We start from the raw sequence: 18,735 nt of genomic DNA, 5'->3' as shown, positions 1-18,735 counted from the left end.
ACCCACTCAGGCTCTCATTCTATCTGACTTGCATATGAACACACAGTGTAAACAGTTGCAATGCGAACAAATGAGCTGTCTTCCTGCCGCTTTGTCTATCTATTGTTTATACAAAGTCTCAAACACATACTGTACATAATTCAAACACCTTCACTTTTTGCACACTTTACAGTGCGTGGCAGAGTTTGTGTGGCAGAGCCCCACATCGCTCAAAGCATCTGAGTGCTTTAGCGAACAAGAGTCAGTTGTTATTTTGGGGTTTTAAAGTGAAATTCACTGTTCAATAAACTGTGTTCGGAGTGAACTTGTATTACAGAGCGTTAAAACTTTTAAAAACTTCGGAGATCCGAAGATCTGCTCGAATCTTTCTACTCTGTAGACGGGTCCTTCTGTACCAGAGGGACATATGCGTCTGGTTACTGCTATACCCAGCCTTTACAAGCTTGACAACCTGCATTTCTGGTGGGCATCGTCTTTCCGCAGAAGGTGGCTGACCACACCAGAGGACGGCCGCTGTTCAAAGGATAGAGCACAATCTTAGGAGAGCGGGATTCTATTTCAATTTTTACCTCATTGGCCATTTGGGCAACAACGCTTCATTTAAACTTTGCGTGTTAAAACAGAGTTTTCAGTGGTGGCTTTAAATTGGGTTTATGCTCTGATAAAATACAAGTGAAATTTAAAAGGGACATGGTAAGGATTAGTTTGAGGTGTGACAAATAACTGCTAGGAGATTATGCCCTTAGCCCTTCCTTGGAAATCACTCTATATATCTAATTGGCAAGTATATGCATGTGGTAAGGGTTCAAAAGCTCCCTAGTGCAAGGCGTGGAAAGGCGGGACACATTTCCAAACAGTCTTGCAGGACTTGTGAGGAGATGTTTTTTATTATGTATGATTTCTAGAGAATAGACAGTCTTTTTAGAAATGGATAAGCTCAGGGCTGAGTGTCTGCAAGTGTCCTTTTCTATCTCTGCCTCCTCGTGATATCACAACGTCTACCGCGGGATGGTACAAGTTTGACCATCAGATGTTTGTTTATCCGGTTTATGACACAGTATAGAGATATTTTTCTGTAAACTATTAACTTCACAAGCTCAGATTTGCATTTCGTCCTCAGTGTCTGAATGCATGCTTCTTTTGTTTGAGTTTAGATGCATCCTCGACACATAAGAGAGGAATAAAGCTCATAAACATCTGGGGCTTTCAAGCTATTATTGTTACCAAAGCGTAAAGAGAATAGCGGCACTGTCCGGAACGAAATAAGACAATCACATAATCATTCCCATTGGACACATCCCTCTGTCTTTTGCTCTTTCCATGATGAGGATGGAGCAGATGTGCTGGAGACGTACCAGAATCCTAGCTAGGTTTTGGTTAGCCTGTAGCTTTAGCCTTAAAGGTATATCAAACTAGCATTTATTTGACATTCAACAACAAAATTATCTCACATATATAGTCGAACATCTTCAAACACTCAATTTTATGATCTAAACAAATAGATTTTCACTGAAGTTGCTTCATAAAGTTAAACAATTGTAGTGTGTGGGAGGGCAGTCTGTTGGCTAATAAAACAGATTTCCTTCAAACTTATTCATGAGTGCAATCCAGCAAGAAACATTAACATTAGTGCAATCTTCTTTTTTGGCTCGGCCCTGTCTTGTGAAACTTCTTGCAGAACCCATGTGGCTGTGTTTCTAAGTGTAATGTGTTGTTTGTTCTCTTAGAACAATGTTCCATGTATACTTGATTAGTTCTACTATCATATTGGCTAAAACTCAAGCCTATATGTGTAAATATGTTGAAGTGTTGTAAATCTCTTAGAGAATAATGACTTTATTAGTATTAGTAAATAATTACTTCTGTATTCTGTCACTTGTGACTTACAATAAAAAAAATTGCGTGCATTACTGTGAATAATTATTGTATTAATATTAAAGTGAAAGAAGACATTTTTCCTCCCAAAGAAGCCTTAGAAGGATTTACACAAAATATAGACTACAAAGGTTTTTTTTTTTTTTTTTTGCAATACAGGCATGAAGGCAGAAAAAGAACAAAATTTCTTTTTCTTTCTTTCTTTCTTTCTTTCTTTCTTTCTTTCTTTCTTTCTTTCTTTCTTTCTTTCTTTCTCTCTTTTTTTTTTCAACCACCATTGTCCATGCCCATGCATATTTAAATCATTCTCAGTAGTAAATTGGGCATGAATGTACAGGTTAATGCATTTATATTTTATATCAACTGTTCAAACCTAAAATGATTTTACTTCAAATCCTGTTTCAATTTGTTGATGAACTCAAACGTTATGTCATCATAACGGAATAAATGGAAAACGTTAAAAAAAAAAAAAAAATGCAGAACTCATTCAATGATTACAATTTACTTAAAAAAATGGTCTGAATGGAGCGTGACATATTTGAAGAGCTCAAAAACTGCGTTTAAAAAAAAAAATAAACAAAAGAATTTATCAAGCTACATATACACTCACCAGCCACTTTATTAGGTACACCTTGCTAGTAAAAGGTGTGACCCACTTTTGCCTTCAGAAATGCCATACTTCTTCGTGACATACTTTCAACAAGGTGTTGGAAACATTCCTCAGAGATTTTGGTCCATATTGACATGATAGCATCACGCAGTTGCTACAGATTTGTCAGCTGCACATCTATGATATGAATCTCCCGTTTCACCACATCCAATGAGATTGAGATCTGGTGCCTGTGGAGGCCATTGGAGTACAGTGAAGTCATTGTTATGTTAAAACAACAACAACAACAAAAAAAAACATGTTTGAGATATGAGCTTTGTGACATGGTGCATTATCCTGCTGGAAGTAGCCATCAGAAGATGGTACACTGTGGTCGTAAAGGGATGGACAAGGTCAGCCACAATACTCAGGTAGGCTGTGGCATTTAAACCATGCTCAATTAATACCAGAGTGTGCCCTGAAAATATCCCCCACACCATTACACTACCACCAGCAGCCTGAACCCTTGGTACAAGGTAGGATGGATCCATGCTTTCATGTTGTTTACACCAAATTCTGACCCAGCCATCCGAATGTCGCAGCTGAAATCCAGACTCGTCAGACCAGAAAATGTTTTTCCAATCTTCTATTGTCCAGTGTTGGTGAGCCTGTGTGACCTGTAGTGTCAGTTTCCTGTTCTTAGCTGACAGGAGTGACACCCGGTGTGGTCTTCTGCTCCTGTAGCTCATCTTCTTCAATGTTGGACGTGTTGTGCGTTCAGAGATGATATTCTGCATTCCTTGGTTGTAAAGTGGTTATTTGAGTTACTGTTGCCTTTCTATCATCTCGAACCTTTCTGCCCATTCTCCTCTGACCTCTCACATCATTAACCAGAGTTAGCTTCTCTCAACACTAGTGTATAGTGTTAGATATCAACTTCCTCATAGTGTCAGTTGTTAACTACTACAAGTGTTAAATCCATATTTACACAATATGGTGTAAATATTTTTTCGGTTACATATTATATGTAAAATAAATTGTGATGAAATAAAGAGGCCATGAACTGTCTCCAGCGTCCATGTGCGTTTTTCCTCAGGGTCACAGCAGAATTCCTGCTTATAGAAACACAATACCTCCTACACTGAACAGGGGTGTTCTACGTAAGCAGCATTTTGTCTCATAAATTCACCAATGTCAAGATAGAGATTGGTAAACAATAAGTTGTGCACGTGTGCTAAGTCACAATGCACACACAAAACAGAGCTGTTCTTGGTTCTGGAGCAGCACTAGAGATCTGTTAGAGTCAATAGATGTTAAAGTATTCTACTGGGCCCCAGATGATGTTGGGGTTTATTTGCATACGGAGCGCGAAACTGAGATGGGATCAGGGGAAACATTTGGACACGCATGTTAATGCCAGGTCTGACCACACCTAAAGATGGTCACTTGATGAGGCTCGAAAACCCGGACAGGCAAAGAGAGAACGGAACTAGATGACGTCACAGCGATGCCATGATGACATCACCGAGAACATGAACAAATGTGGCTATAGCCATGCCCCTTATGGGCATGTTAGGGTTATGAGTATGATAAATGTTCTTGTTTCTTGATGATGTCATCATGATGTCATCAAATTACCAGCAGGAGCTTTTATATAGGACCCTGTTTGTCATTGCCACTAATAGTTTAGAGGTTGGACTGAAAGGTCCAACCTCCTCCGCTGACTCTGGTCAGTCCAACCCAACAGCCAGATGATCAGCCCACTGTGGTTGCAGGTGGAGGTGTCAGCCTCCTCAACACACCAAGCTTATGCTTATGGTGTAGCCTCCGGCCAGTGGAAGGACATTAGTGGCCCTTATAGTATTTTTATACTATAATGATAGGCACGTTCTCTGTGTGTCTGTCTGGGTTTTCGAGTCCCACTCGGTTATGACCTCCATAATGTCATGTGCTCCCTAGGACCTCCTCAGACCGTGAATTAAGATCACATCTGGAATACTGGATTGCAAGTGACCATCTTTAGGTGTGGTCAGACATAGAATGTGAATACATTATTGACTAGGATAATAGGAGAAGGTATTGTCTCTCTTCAGCTTTTTTTTTTCTCCAAAAACTTTATGGAAAATTTACAAATAATAGTACAGAAGTACAAATAACAACAACAACAACAACAAAAAACTAATTCCAGTTCATTATGGCATTAACATGGGTCATCTACAGCAGGACCAAATAAGAGACAAAGGAAGGAAAAAAGAAAACAACGAGGAAAACTGACAGACTTCTTAATTTTCCATGACACTTATTGTTTGAAAACCTCCAGATGGATATTCATCAATGCTACACATTTTCTACACTTCTGTGGTCAACTTAAGAGATTTAAAAATAATAATCCACTTCTATCAAAAACAAAACAAAACAAACAAACAAAAAAAAACTTAAATAGTGGAGGTGATATAAACAAAAAGCTATTACAGGAAAATGTTCAAGTCCCCGCAGATTCCAACTGTTTTGGCTGCTTCGTTATTTTTCAGTCCTTGTAAAGAAATAATAAAGAAATTCAGTCTTGAACTGTTGTTTCTTGGGTGTCCTATCTGTCCATCTGCACTTGTGTATGAAGAATTTTCCAAACAAAATGATGAGGTTGAGGATAAACTTTTTCCAAGTCCAATATGACAGCTGAGCCTGTGTCCTACAATAAAATTCATCCAACCAAAACAAACACAGGCACATTCTCATAAAACAGGTTGTTTCGTCCTGCAATTTGCAAAGTACACAATTTGTGTCAACATTTCTTTATTTTGGTATCAGTTCGTTGGCATGTTTTAAAATATAATATATATTTACATATATATATAATGCTCTGATTTTCTCTGATTCTCCTCAGCTTGTCGTCTCTGTTCATTCATGACGTACGCATGCGTCCACGTCATCAACATGCGTCTACCGGGTTGTCCGCGCCATTCCTACAAGCGTGTGTTTCCATCTCTGTCTAGATTGCTGCTGCCAGTGCTTTAGCAACCAGTGCATCAAGCACAGACTCTGTTTTCTGAAGGCATTCTTTCAGGTGAGTCCGGGTTTCTATATCTTCTCTCGAGCATCACCTGCTGATTAAATACCACAGGAAGAAACACAATCACGGACGTTGTCGGCCCCTGGTTTCGTATTGAATAACTTTAGCCTGCTAGCTAGCCCAAAGTTAGCTTTGGTGTTGAGGGTAAGCACGATCTAGAGCTCTGTTTACCCCGTGTTTATCAGTGAGTGCTCTGATAGAAGATGACATGCTACTGGACATTGCTGTCAAACAAGATGTGGTTGTTACTCGTGTGCAGTTACCATTAAAGTAGTTCTTCTTAGAAAGCAGGTTGGCCTACACTGTAAATATTACACAACTAATGCAAATAGATTATGAATCGCAGCAGTTTAAAATTGCTCTGATTCCTTAGTTTACTTCGGCCCCTCCGTGCTATCAAAACAAACGAACCCACATCACTGATTCGTTTCTCAGCAGACTGTGTCGTGTTTTGTACCTTGGCATCTTTATCACAACACTTCCATGCTCCGATGGAAGACATTCCATCTCCAGACCAGCTCCAGACGATTGATAACTTGGCTTTAGTCTGTGGCGCTAAAGCTGTCTGTTGAAAAAGCTGTGTATTGAACCTATTTATCCATATGATTTACTTATTTGTGGGATTTTTATTACTGATTTTATCGATCTTAATGAGCACTGATTTGTGGTGGGTTGTTATGTGCCCATACACTAAATGTTTCCTTAGCTTGTTTGTTTATTTTATTCATTGGCTGTGTACTGAGTGCATGTGAAAAAGCTGCAAATTAATTCCCCTGTTTAGGATAAATTAAATTCTCTGAACCTGAATCCATCACTATTCAGTGTCAGCTGATGAAGTCATACCCGCCGGTGGCATACTTGTCCACAGAGCCAGCATTTGACAAGTGGGTTTGGTAGGTTATGACATGTGGAAACACTAGACATTTAGCTGTCCACTGTTGGGTTAACGTCATCTTAAAAATCAGCTTTATTGTGTACATAAAAAGAATATGAGTCACTTGCTCACTTGTCCAAAAACACAGAACTTAATTAAGCATAAAATAAAAGCGAGAAAAAAATTAAACTGTGCAGCATAAATTTAGAATTGAGCAAATGAAAAATTGAAACGTAAAAGGCAATAGCAGATATATTCGACAGAGTTAAACAGTGAGTATGTATCTTTAATGTAGAGTTATTGATCATGTGAATGGTCTCGCACTCTGTGACTGCTCAGAGTTCGTCAGAGCGACAGCCCGGGGGAAGAAACTGTCTTTGTGATTGTGGGTGGTTTTGGCATACAGTTCTCTATAACGCCGGCCCGAAGGGAGGAGTCTAAACAGATTGTGTCCAGAGTGTGAGGGGTTCTGTGGAGATTTTACCGTCCCGTTCCCTGACCCCGACTGGTCCTGGATGTACAGGTCCTGGATGGAGGGAAGGTCAGTACCAGTAATCTTCTCTGCAGACCTGATTGTTCTCTGCAGTCTGTCCCCGTCATGTGTGGTGGCTGATCCGAACCAGACCGTGGAGGACGTGGTCATGTCACACTGGATTATTACCGTGTAGAAGATGACCAGCAGCTTAACTTGGGCAGGTTGAACTTCCTGTATTGATGAAGGAAGTACAACCTTCGAATGGGCATCAGAATTAACAAGTCATTAAACCTTTATTCTTGGGTTCCATTGAGCTCCTTTTACAAATATTTGTTTTAAAAACACAGTCTGATATCTATCCATCCATCCATCCATCCATCCATCCATCCATCCATCCGATCATTAAGTGCGTGTTAGGTTATGCATCTTACCCTGGTTTCTGGCTTGTGAATGACTTTGACATGGTACATAACAATATCTAGTTATTCGCATGCCTGTATACAACATTCAGATTTTTATCTAAGACTATGACTCATTGGGCATCAACATTCACCACTGCATAATGCTGCCTCTCTCCGTCATTTCTGTGCCAGCTGATATATTTTCATCAGTAAATCAACCAAACACTTTCTCCGCTAATTTATAGTTTGATTTCTTCATGCGAAACATCCACATTGGATGGTTCAAGTACTTCTACACAGCAGACGTGTTTCGTCATGTGATTTTGGTTCCCTTTCTTCTTCTTGCTATTCAACCGGCATTAAAATAAAAGGAAAAAAAGAAGGGATGTGGTTTTGTTTTATGATAAACCTACAATAAAAACTACAAAACATTAGGCTCGACTGAAGTCCGGTTGAATCCCTAGAAGAAACCTGTAACTTTTACGCTATTCATCAGCGAAGCCCAGATTCATGCAGCAGTGTACATCTAATTAGGAAAGGGGGAACATAGTGTCAAGAATAAATCGTGCTTATCTTAACTGGAAATGCAGCTCTGTTAGCTGTCGATGTGTGGTTGCTTATACTCACTTCGAAGACAAAGTTGGTGGGAATCTGTCATTTAGTTTTATGTGTTTGTGCATAAACAAGCAAAATTGCAGTTGCGCTAGATTTGCCATGAGCATCTGCTGTAGAGACTCTTTGTTGAGTTCTTGCCTGAAAAACAACAGATAAGGTCTCAGTGGCGACTCCTGGGCGTTGGCCACCACCCGTCCAAATATTGAGTGTCCTGTCTAGTTGTTTTGAGGTTGAAGTCAATGTCACTGGTAACATTGATAACATAGATGCGTCGTTACAGCACTAGATGCCAGCGTGTTTGTTTTTAGATTGCATCTCTCCACTTTCTGCTGGATGTAACCCCATCATAGTTTATTTCCTTCATCAGAATAAACTTGTATTTCAGTGTATGTCCATCACACTTGCACAGTCTTCTCCTCCTCCATCCTCTTGTGAGTGTCTCTGGCCTGGAGTTGTGTGTCATCTGTTGTCGTGATCTCATCAACCAGCCCAGTCTTCAGGGCCTGCAGTTATCCACTCCCATCTGAATGAACAATTTTCCAACCTTTCTCCTTCTTATATTCTCAAACTGCCTATATCTTGTATCATCATCAGATTGTACATGTTTGCTTTAGTCAGACGTATGTTTCTATGACAGATTTATATTTATCTTGTTTCTCCAGGTGTTCTCTTCTGTCTCTTTACTGTCTTTTCTGTCTCTGCCCGGCCAGCCTTAGGCAGATGGGTCACTTCACATGAGCTGGGTCCTGCTCAATGTTTCTTCCTGTTACTCCTGCATTTTGTATTGTATCGTTTTTGTATTGTTGTTGACGCCAGATAAATAAAACTGAAATTGAATATACACCAATCAGACATAACCTTGTGACCATCGGCAGGAGCAGTAAATAACATTGACCATTTTGTGCTAATACAGTGTCACGACATTCACTGGGAAACATTTGGACCTGGCATTCGTGTGGATGTAACTTAGACATGTACCACCCACCTAGATCAGACCAGGCAACCGGTTTATGAACAACTCTTAAAGCATAAAAAAACATCACGAGGTGTTGACCTGGCCTCCAAATTCACTAGATCCCAAACTGATCAAGTATATGTGTGACAGTCCTGATCCTCAGAGGTCCCCCCCCTCAACTCACAGGACCCAAAGACCCCCACTAATGACATTCTGTTACCAGAAACCACAGGACACCGTTAGATGGCCCATGTCCATTCACTAATGAGACACAACTGTTTTGGAGGCACAAAGGAGACCTCTTCTAATTACTGCTAACTCAACTTGGACGTAGTGAGGATTCTCTCACGAAATTGGAATTTCCGAGTTCTGAACTGGAATTTTCAACTGGAATGACCCCCAAAGTGAAGTTTTATAAATGGAACGCACCATTAGCACGAGCCTCATGTGTCACAGAATTATGCAGCTGCCAGACACCTTTTGTGCTCATGGACACATCTGTTCACGACCGGCCTAAGGGAAACTAGTACGTAGCGTAAAGGGTGACTAGCGTAGCGTAAAGTCCCCAACAAACTTGCATTCCAGAGTAATCTTGATTTTGGCCTTATGTTAAGCTTCAGGGTGAGCATAGCTGAAACAAAAAACCCCAAAAGATACAACAAATCCAAGAGGAAAATGAAAACGGAATTGGTTTCTCAGTCCTACTTGGAGGGACTGCGGTTGAAATTTTTTAAAAACTCCTGGGTGTCCAATAGGATAAAGTGGTAGGCCCAGAACAGGGTTGTTCAGCTATACAGTCGGTCGCAGGAAAAAAGGAAGAACGGTTTCACCACAGAGGACTTTTTAAACTGCACTCAATCACCTGTCCATCAGTCACTGCCCTGTGTACAGAAAGCTGTGGGAGACACAGTATTAGGAAGGTGGTCGTAATGTTATGCGTGTTCAGTATATACACTCAAACACCAAGTCCTGCTCTGTGTCCCCCGTCCTGGCAGTTATATTTTTCAGTTTATATCGAAACAGCGTAAGAAAAGTTATAATTCACCTCGACGATCATTTTGAAATATGTAGTTAGTGGCGCTGATGCATTTGTGCACAATAACCAGGAAAATCTGCACCTGTTCCTATTGTGGTGGCCAGCAGAGATCATTAAGAGTACACCAGTACACCTACATAATAAAAAATGCCCTAACGCACATGCAATTTCCCAGTGTTTTGTGGCACCGAGGATTCGTTTTTGGATGGTAGGTGGCAGTGTTGCTCTATATTCTGCCACCGGACCACCTCTGCTGGTCTCGCCGATGACCCTTTCTCCTTGTAGCAGTTTGCTTCAGAAAATTCAATTTCAATTCAGTATATTTATCTAGCGTCAATAACGATACAAATTGTCTCAAGATGCTTGACAAAAACCAGCCTGAAACCTCCAGAGCAGGCCTGGAGGTGATTGTGGCGAGGAGAAACCTTTCCCTTTTGACAGGAAGAAACCTTGAGCATAACCCAGCTCGTGTGGAGGGACCCGTCGGCCTCAGGCTGGCTGGGCTGAAGACAGAGAGAAAAGAAGAGCAGGAGAAACAAGATAAACAAAATTCTGTCATAGATGCATACATCTGACTAAAGCAAACACGTAGAATCGAATAATACAAGATATAGCTGATTTTATGTGACAGTTTGAGAGTATAAGAGAAATCATGGGCAGGTTGAAGTGGGTAACTGCTCAATCTGTTCCTTTGCGTAGTTTTTTGTATCTTGAATGACCCAAATCTGACTACAATATCTTGAAATGATAGAATGTTGAGGCGCAAGTTCCTACAGAAGGATTCACGATCTAATCTTAGGTCTCTGGTTTCATCTGAGAATCTGTTTTGTTCTGAGGTGCAGAGGCGACGGAGTCAAGTACTTTCTTTGAGAATGAAAAAGATCTTTGGACGTGTGAAGCTGGGGCAGAGATGACTGCCAGTGTTTCTATTAGATTTGCTTTTCTTTATTCTGGAGGAGTTATTTTCTCCCCCGCCCACTGTGTTTGACAGTGACTTCAGCGCCGCTTGATCTATAATAAAAAAGAGAAACAAGATACAGCCACAGAGAGCAAGAATGGATTCCTGGTTCTAACATTTTCAGTGAATATAGTTTGACTGTCTAAGTTTTCACCACATGTTTTGTTGTGTTGTTTTTTTCCAACCCCCCCGAACTCATCCCGAACTTTTCGCAAACTAAATTCTACTTTTTTCCCCTGTATTCTCCTGCAGATATATCCAGCTATGGATATAGACAGTGCCAGTTCAGTGGTGCTGCAGGCCTTAACCCAAGCTACCAGTCAAGACACAGCTGTTCTGAAGCCGGCGGAGGAGCAGCTTCGCCAGTGGGAGACTCAACCAGGCTTCTACTCGGTTCTTCTGGTGAGGGATGATCTCAGACAACTATAATACATGTTAAGGACGGTCAAAAACTTTCCCATTGAATGTGTTGTATTGTGGGGTAAGCCGGACATCTCAGGGTTTTATTTTCTAGCCAGTGAAGGCCAGACAACAAATCTCTATTGAACACTTGGCCAGTGTCTTTGTCAATGTTCCAAGAGACCACATGAAAAATCACTGCACTGTGCCTTGACCTGAACAGTTGGCGCATAACCGCCACAAAACCTACGCTGAGCTGCAATCAAACACTCTGACTTTTCAGAAATATTTGTTTACTGTCCCACCAAGGCGAGATGGATTTCAGTTTTATCCGTGGGGATTTTGTAAAGAAACCGGCTCAGGATGTGTTCGGCTCAGCTAAGAACAAAGACCTGTTCTATTCTCAGGAAAATATATGAATTTTGTTGTAAACGGAGACGACACTGACGCACATCATCCTAACACATCTTCAGACGAAAATGAAACTAATGAAACTAACTTATTTACTCGTGTCCTCATTTACTCGTGTCCTTATTTACTCGTTACCCACGGTAACATATGATGATGAAGGTTTTTTTCGTGTGATAATAAAACTGGTTTTAAAACCTCTGACACTCAAACCAAATCGGTTACGTTAGGAATTTGAAGGACAGATAAAATAATCACCTATAACATTTTTAAAGGCTGCACAAGGAATTTGAGTGGGATTGGTTTTCTAGAAAATAATCGTCATACCATTTATCTCGGAGGTCGGAAGGCAGAACTAGGTATTGACGTCATTGACGTAGCCCCCTGCCTTGTCTTAATATAACTTGGTGGAAACTGTTTTCCACGATGGTGTTTCGCACTGTTTTGTTTTTACCAGGCTGTTGTTTTTAGCCTTTGTTATTGCGACACGGGCTTGCTGTTCCCATATAACGCATGAAAAATCTAAATTGCGCTGTAACAGCATTGGCAACGTTAATATGTCGAAAAATACTGTCTGTACAACCAATTTAGTGCATTGAAAACTAATCAGAAGCGCGAGCATCTGTTAGTTAAGAGATTTTTCCACCTAGTGGCACAACCTGGTACTACGACACAATTACAACAACTTCAGACAGCTACACTGCATGTCCCTGTGTTGATTAAATTAAATCGATGTAAACTGATTTGCAACTGATTAACACGTCTGCTCGAGTAAGAATTAATTTGTCTGTTCAGTGGTTTACACCATAGGTCTTCAATGGGGGTCCACAACCCCTAGGGGGTCCACGGAGGTATTGCGGGGGGGTCGCAAAATCTTTGGTTGATTACACATTTTTTTATATATATATTTTTAATTTTTTCCCATAAATTTAATTTTCTTTAAATACACATTAACATGAATCCAACATATTTTAGTTAAGGGGTAGCTTAATATTGAATGCAAAATGATGATAATAATAATGTATATTTATAAATAGCACTAGGTTGAGTTTAATATAGAACACATGTAATATGTAGGGGGTCCTTACTTAATCTCTCCATCAGTTTAGGAGTCCTTGGCCTGATAAATGTTGAAGACCCCTGGTTTACACGTTCACGCCTTTTCAACGTAACATGCTTGTGGAGGACAAGCGACACCTTGATGACAGATCTGGTCGATCCTTTGGCACAGAAAGACACTTCATTATCATTAAATGCTGTAATGTTACAAAGTTTGGAGATTGAAGGCAAAAATGTTTGTCTGCTTTAAGTTATACACCTAAAAACCTTGAGATTGTATTATTGATAAATTGAGATTTATATTTGTGCGTTTTGCTTCAGTGCCATTTCGCGCCTGTGTGTCCCGTCTCATCTAGTTTGTGTCTGTACCTCGCTACAGAAATGGTACTGGAAGGACGGCATCAATAAATCAAATGTCAGCCACGTCGATGAGGTTTTGGTTGCAGTGATGACTCTAATGAATGTTTTTATTTTTTTTTCTGCTTGGGTGTTTCAGTAAATACTTCCACAGTGCATCTCTGCTAATGATCTCCCATTCCCTCCGTACAGAAGATGGATAATTTATGTCTGTGCTAAAACAAAAATAAAACTTTAAGTCTGTCTTTTATTAAAGCCATGCTTGCGTCCGCACGTCCTGCACCCCAAAATACTAGAGCCAAGATTTCAATCTCCGATATTACTGTGCTGTTCTTTATGGAGGCCTGGCTATTACAGTGCAAAGGAGAATGACTTTGAGAACACTGACTGTACCAGACGTACATTTACTATGTCACAATACACGATGGCAATTAAGTGAAATGCTCTGTATTTACTTTAGCCTGGAGTCGCCCCTTGAAAAGTGGCTGTATATGGCATCAAATGTATACTTCAGTTTGGTTAAAGTTCCATCTCCTTTTTTTTTTTTCGCAGAATATCTTCAACAACCACATGCTGGATGTGAACGTCAGGTGGCTGGCTGTGCTGTACTTCAAAAATGGTATTGACAGATACTGGAGGAGAGTAGCGCCTCAGTAAGTGCCTGCTTGTTTCGCTTTCCCTCCCGCTGCCAGCATCGCTCCTTCAATCTGCTCGTCTTCACTCTTTCCCCTCGCCGTCTCACTCATCCACTCTCGCCCTGTCCCTGCTACTTGGCTCTAAGCCTGTTTTTGAGGCTTTTCCGTTCGTCTTTTTTGGCACAGATTTGTTGCCACGTTTGTCTTTTTTGTCTCTCTTCCTCGTTGTCTTCACTTTCCTATTGTTTTTCCTCTTACCAGTTATCGCTCACGCCCGCAGTTCTCTCTCCACGGTTTTTCACAGCCGGCATCTTTCTTTTTAAAGCTTCTATCCTGATTATTCATATCATCTTCCTTTGATTCCTTTTGTGCCTCTTTTGTCTGGCTTACATCTGCTATGAGAATTTAAAGCCTGCGGTCTGTCTTTGGGTACCTGACAAGGCGTCTTTTGTCCGATTCAAATTGAGTGTTTGCTCTTAAATTCACGGGACAGAGGCTTGGCCGGTGGTAATCAGTTCTGCTTCAGTGCTCTGTCTCCCCTTTTGGGCCGCTACAAATTATTGCTATTTGCTTCTTTCTTTGCAAAGTTTCTTGCATCTCACCGAAGTTGATTCGCTCTTGTTGGTAAACCCGAATTTCATTTGTGAGAGCGCTGTGCAAGCGCCTTGTTCTTTGTGTTATTTATGGGATTACCTTTGGACCACTGCCATTTATCCCGAGTCTCAACACTGCGTGACACATCAAGATTCATGTGGTGTCACTTTATGGAGCGCTGAATGCATTACATAGCATTTATTTTACAGTTACCTACAGTGGGATATGTAATATACGGCTGCTGTGTTGATGGAACATATTTCAATGTTGTTAAAATCATCAGAAATGCAGCCAGTTTAAATAATATAAAGGCCTTAAGATAGTCATCAGGAGTCTATAAATACCCAGTCGAGGACTCGGAGGAGATGCTTTTAATGGATGCTCCAACTTCTCGTAGCTGAGATGGCCCATGCCTCGGCAATAAAGAAAAATGACAAGATTCCATTATGGCAACGATTTCCACAGCTCTGGTTTCATACCTAATGGCTCACTGGTGAGACTGGGCCGCTTAAGGGTAATAGGTAACCATCATTAATGCCATTAGTTCAACCTGTGCTGCTGCTCGGTTAGATCGTCCTTTTTTAGTAATGGTATCAATGATGTTACTTGAGCCTGCCACTTTTCCATGTGGGAATAATGGAATTTTTTTTTTTACAAATGAGGGCTAGGAGAGTATCGGCAGAAATAAAACATACAATGAAAAAGGTGCAGGTACATTACATAGCACAGTACGCTGTGACTCGAAAAAGATGTTAGGGGTCATTGTGGGGAATTTAACAATTCCATTTTTCCCACTATTCATCCAACATTTAGTTATCGCTTTTTTACTAGCTACCGTGAAAGGAATGTCCCAAGCAAGTTTTTTTTTCCCAATCCTATTTGTAATCCTTCATTTTTGTTACATGTTTTGTAAAAAACAAACTTACCTCTCCCTGTAATTCATAGAGGTTTTCCCTAACTTTATTTAAAAAAAATAAAGGGAAACATTTTAAATGGCAGCAGAAAGAAAAGGATCTTTTATTTCATCTCGTATGAATTGCAGCTCAGTGAAATAGTTTTCTCTGTATCTGCGTCAGAGCCAGAGCCTTGATTGAGAGCTCAAGTGTGGTCACTATCTGGTTTGGACACTTGAACTCCTGACCCCCGTGATCAGTAGCCCACAGCCTTAACAGCTACTTAGATCATATGCGAGACGTGATCACAAATGATTCATTGGAGTAGATACTGAACTTTAAACTTTCTTCTTTTAGCTGCCGTGAGTACCCGTTCAGACCTGGCATTAGTCCATTCATCCTGGGTAACCAATGCAGGTTGCTGACACCAGTGCAAACTATTTATACTTGTGTGCCTGTCAGTCTGACGTACTATGTAACAACGCCACCCAAACGTTAGTTGGTGGCTTTTTTTGCCAGTCAGGTTAATAATCATTTGTACTTGCTCCTTCACTTTCCATTTCCTGCTACATCTTCATCAATGAAGACTGAAACTTTCACCAAAATGTCGCCGAAGATGAGTTATCCAAATGTTTGTATCTCTGAACCTGCTCAGTTAACCTTTCCTTGATTTGTTCCAGTTCCATCTTTATTGATCCAAAATTGCAAAGCCACTATGTAGTTGAAAACGTATAAAAAAGCCTCTAGTAAATGTATAAAAAACTGGTTCTACAAGTTGCGGCCATATTGGACTTCGTCAGGGCATATCAACAGGAAGTAGCATGAAGCTTTAACATGGGCACTCTCAGGTGCTTAGTGGGTGGAGCTTTAACACTATGTCACACACCATGTGACTAACAACTAGTAGGTAACCTAAACATAATTATTTAAAAACACTGAAATTTGACGCAAACACTGAAGCGGAAACACTGAAGACAGTGAACCAATCACAGCTCTTGCGTTCTGTGACATCATGATGTATAGTCACATTTCTGGGGAGGTGCATGTCAGGCTATGGCGCTAGGGTCTGCGTAAAGTCTTGGCTGTCTTCTACGGTGTCAAATTTACACCGAAGCCTAAACCACCTATTATTAGGCACGTGTGTTCACACCTGACATTAACAGACGTACGTTAATGTCAAGTGTGAACATATGTATCTGTCTCCACATCTGATCTCAGTTTCCAATATGTATGCAAATAAACACCGACATCAGAGGTGAAAAAGTGTTTCGTGCTTATTTTTATGCCTGGAAGGAATGAAAAGCTTTCCCGACGACCAGAGAGAGGTTTATGAAGACGTGCTGCACTTTTATTGTGGCAAACATTTTAGTTTTAAAAATAATAATTTTGGCTGAATGCGTATCATTAAGGTGTTGCAGTTGAATGCTTTTGCACACACCTTTAATTTTGAATAATGCAAGGTCCCTGCAGCTCATACAGGCTTACAGGACATCACACGTTTATATAAGGCAGGTGCAGAATGCATGCGTTTGCATAATTTCTTTCAAACTGCTGACAAGCGTGGTCACTCCTCTTTGCTGATCCATCCAAATAGTTTTACCAGTGCACTGTAATAGAAGACCGAATGAACAGTAGCAAACAATTCTAATGAAGTAACACAACGTTGCACAAGTGATGCACTTGTTGAAATTACAATTTCAGGAAGCTTTTTCAAGTGGCGAAACGTCACTTGGAAATGAAAAAGTCCAGTTGCCTTTCTTATGCTTTTTTTTTTGTTTTTTGGACATAGCATGACCTCAACGACTGAGAACCTTCACAGACTTTACTACAGAAAAAATGTAAAAGTGTATAAAAACAGTTTAAAGGCTCACTGTGTAATGCTAGTATGCCAGCTTTGTGATTGGCTTCCCTGAGCTACCTACAGCTCCAATAAAGAAGTTTCTTCTTGTTTCACTAATTCACCCTCTCGCTCAGAGTAATTTGTCTTCCGCCCATATATGTCTCTTCGTTTATTGCCCATGGTTTCAGCACAATCCATGTGTCACATCAAACAGTGAGCATTCAGTCATAAAACAAAACATTTTTGTGCATATTTTAGTTGTCACTGTTTTGTACAAACTACAAGATCTATGTTGGTGGATGGGGAGGCTTAATTAAATCAAGCTGCAGTTGGCTGGTTCTACACTGCAGAATGTGACACATTTAATCAATTTAATCAATCTCATAACAAGCTGGCAAGTGAATATCTACATCTTCATTATATTGACTCCTGGTTTGCATGTCTAGCATCCAAAATGAGATGATAATTGGTCTCCCAGGGTATTTATTTTTGCTCCTGACAATGCCGGAGCAGCTGGCATCATATCGTCGCGATGTGACATGGAGGTTTCGGTACTTGCCACTGCCGCAAAGCCCTGGCTTTAAAACTAATAATCCTGTATTTTGCGGGGAAGTTGTACGGACACCTCTCCTTCCTTATCTCTGTGTATTTTTTTTTCTTTTAGGCTGTGGAAAATTGTAATTAATCCAATAAAATTGCATCATGAATAATGAAACTGAACTAAACTGCAGAAAAATGTGTATATCTTAATGTTATCTATATAATATAATTCTCCATAATTGATTTACTTAACGGTGGTTATTAAGAAGCACCATCCCCGTATAATTACGCCTAATTAATTTCGTTAAGTTTTTCTTGTGTGTGTGTATGTAAAGAACAGTTCTTGTGTCTTTTTTCCCTTTGCTCTCTCTCTCTCTCTCTGAACGTCTTTCCTTTCTGGTTTGTTGACAGCGCGTTATCAGAGGAGGAGAAGACATCGTTGCGGGCTGGTCTCATCACAAACTTCAATGAGCCTGTCAATCAGGTTAGTGGGGAGAAAAGGGAGCCAATATGGAAAATGGAAATAAAAATATCAAAAGATTAACCACATTGTGTGGTTTTTGTACATTACTTATGCTGCCACAAAGCTACGATTCAGGATTTAGTAGTGTGCAATACATGTTTCTGAAGCTACACGGACGGTGGCCTTAAATGACGGTGATCCATCCTGGTGTCTACAGGTTGTACCGTGTGTCCCTGAGGGACAGCTCATTAATGTCAGGACTGATCGGGTCAATGTGGCCAGCACTCAATACTGCTTGAACACCACACGTCTCACAGGATACTACCAACTGCTTATCAAATCAAAACTGTGTAAGAAGTTTTGTGGACAGTTTAGATTTTGTAGTTCTATAGTCTAGATCTGACTTTTTATAGAAAATATAATTTATATATAATCTGATTTCTTAATAATCACTTTAGAAGACGTCAAGCAGCCGTAGAGGCATTCTACCGACACTGAAGTAATTCTCTTGTTTATTTGTGATTTTCATTACTGAGTGAAATTACGCCAGAATGCCAACAAAATTGCTGGGAATTGACATTGAAACACAACATCACTGTCAACAGCAGCGTCCTAAACAATGAGAAACTAAACTAATGACTAACGTCCCAACAGCTTCTTAACGACCATTACATTAAATGTTAAGTCTGATCGAATGCA

General features: G+C 40.3%; 1 protein-coding gene across 1 annotated transcript in view; it reads left to right on the top strand.

Moving 5' to 3' along the window:
* Positions 1-5,413: 5,413 nt before the first annotated feature.
* The window catches only part of ipo11 (importin 11), a 113,693-nt gene continuing 100,371 nt past the window's right edge, over positions 5,414-18,735 (top strand). The window contains exons 1-4 of the mRNA XM_047592591.1: positions 5,414-5,528; positions 11,101-11,250; positions 13,624-13,724; positions 17,985-18,057. Of these exons, the coding sequence (XP_047448547.1) occupies positions 11,113-11,250; positions 13,624-13,724; positions 17,985-18,057 (312 nt within the window). The 5' untranslated portion in view covers positions 5,414-5,528; positions 11,101-11,112. The remainder of the gene's footprint in view (positions 5,529-11,100; positions 11,251-13,623; positions 13,725-17,984; positions 18,058-18,735) is intronic.

This window comes from Mugil cephalus, chromosome 8, assembly GCF_022458985.1.
Source record: "Mugil cephalus isolate CIBA_MC_2020 chromosome 8, CIBA_Mcephalus_1.1, whole genome shotgun sequence".
NCBI classification, from domain to species: Eukaryota; Metazoa; Chordata; class Actinopteri; order Mugiliformes; family Mugilidae; genus Mugil; species Mugil cephalus.
The sequence above is the reverse complement of the archived record's forward strand: the minus strand, read 5'-3'. Positions and strand labels throughout refer to the sequence as shown.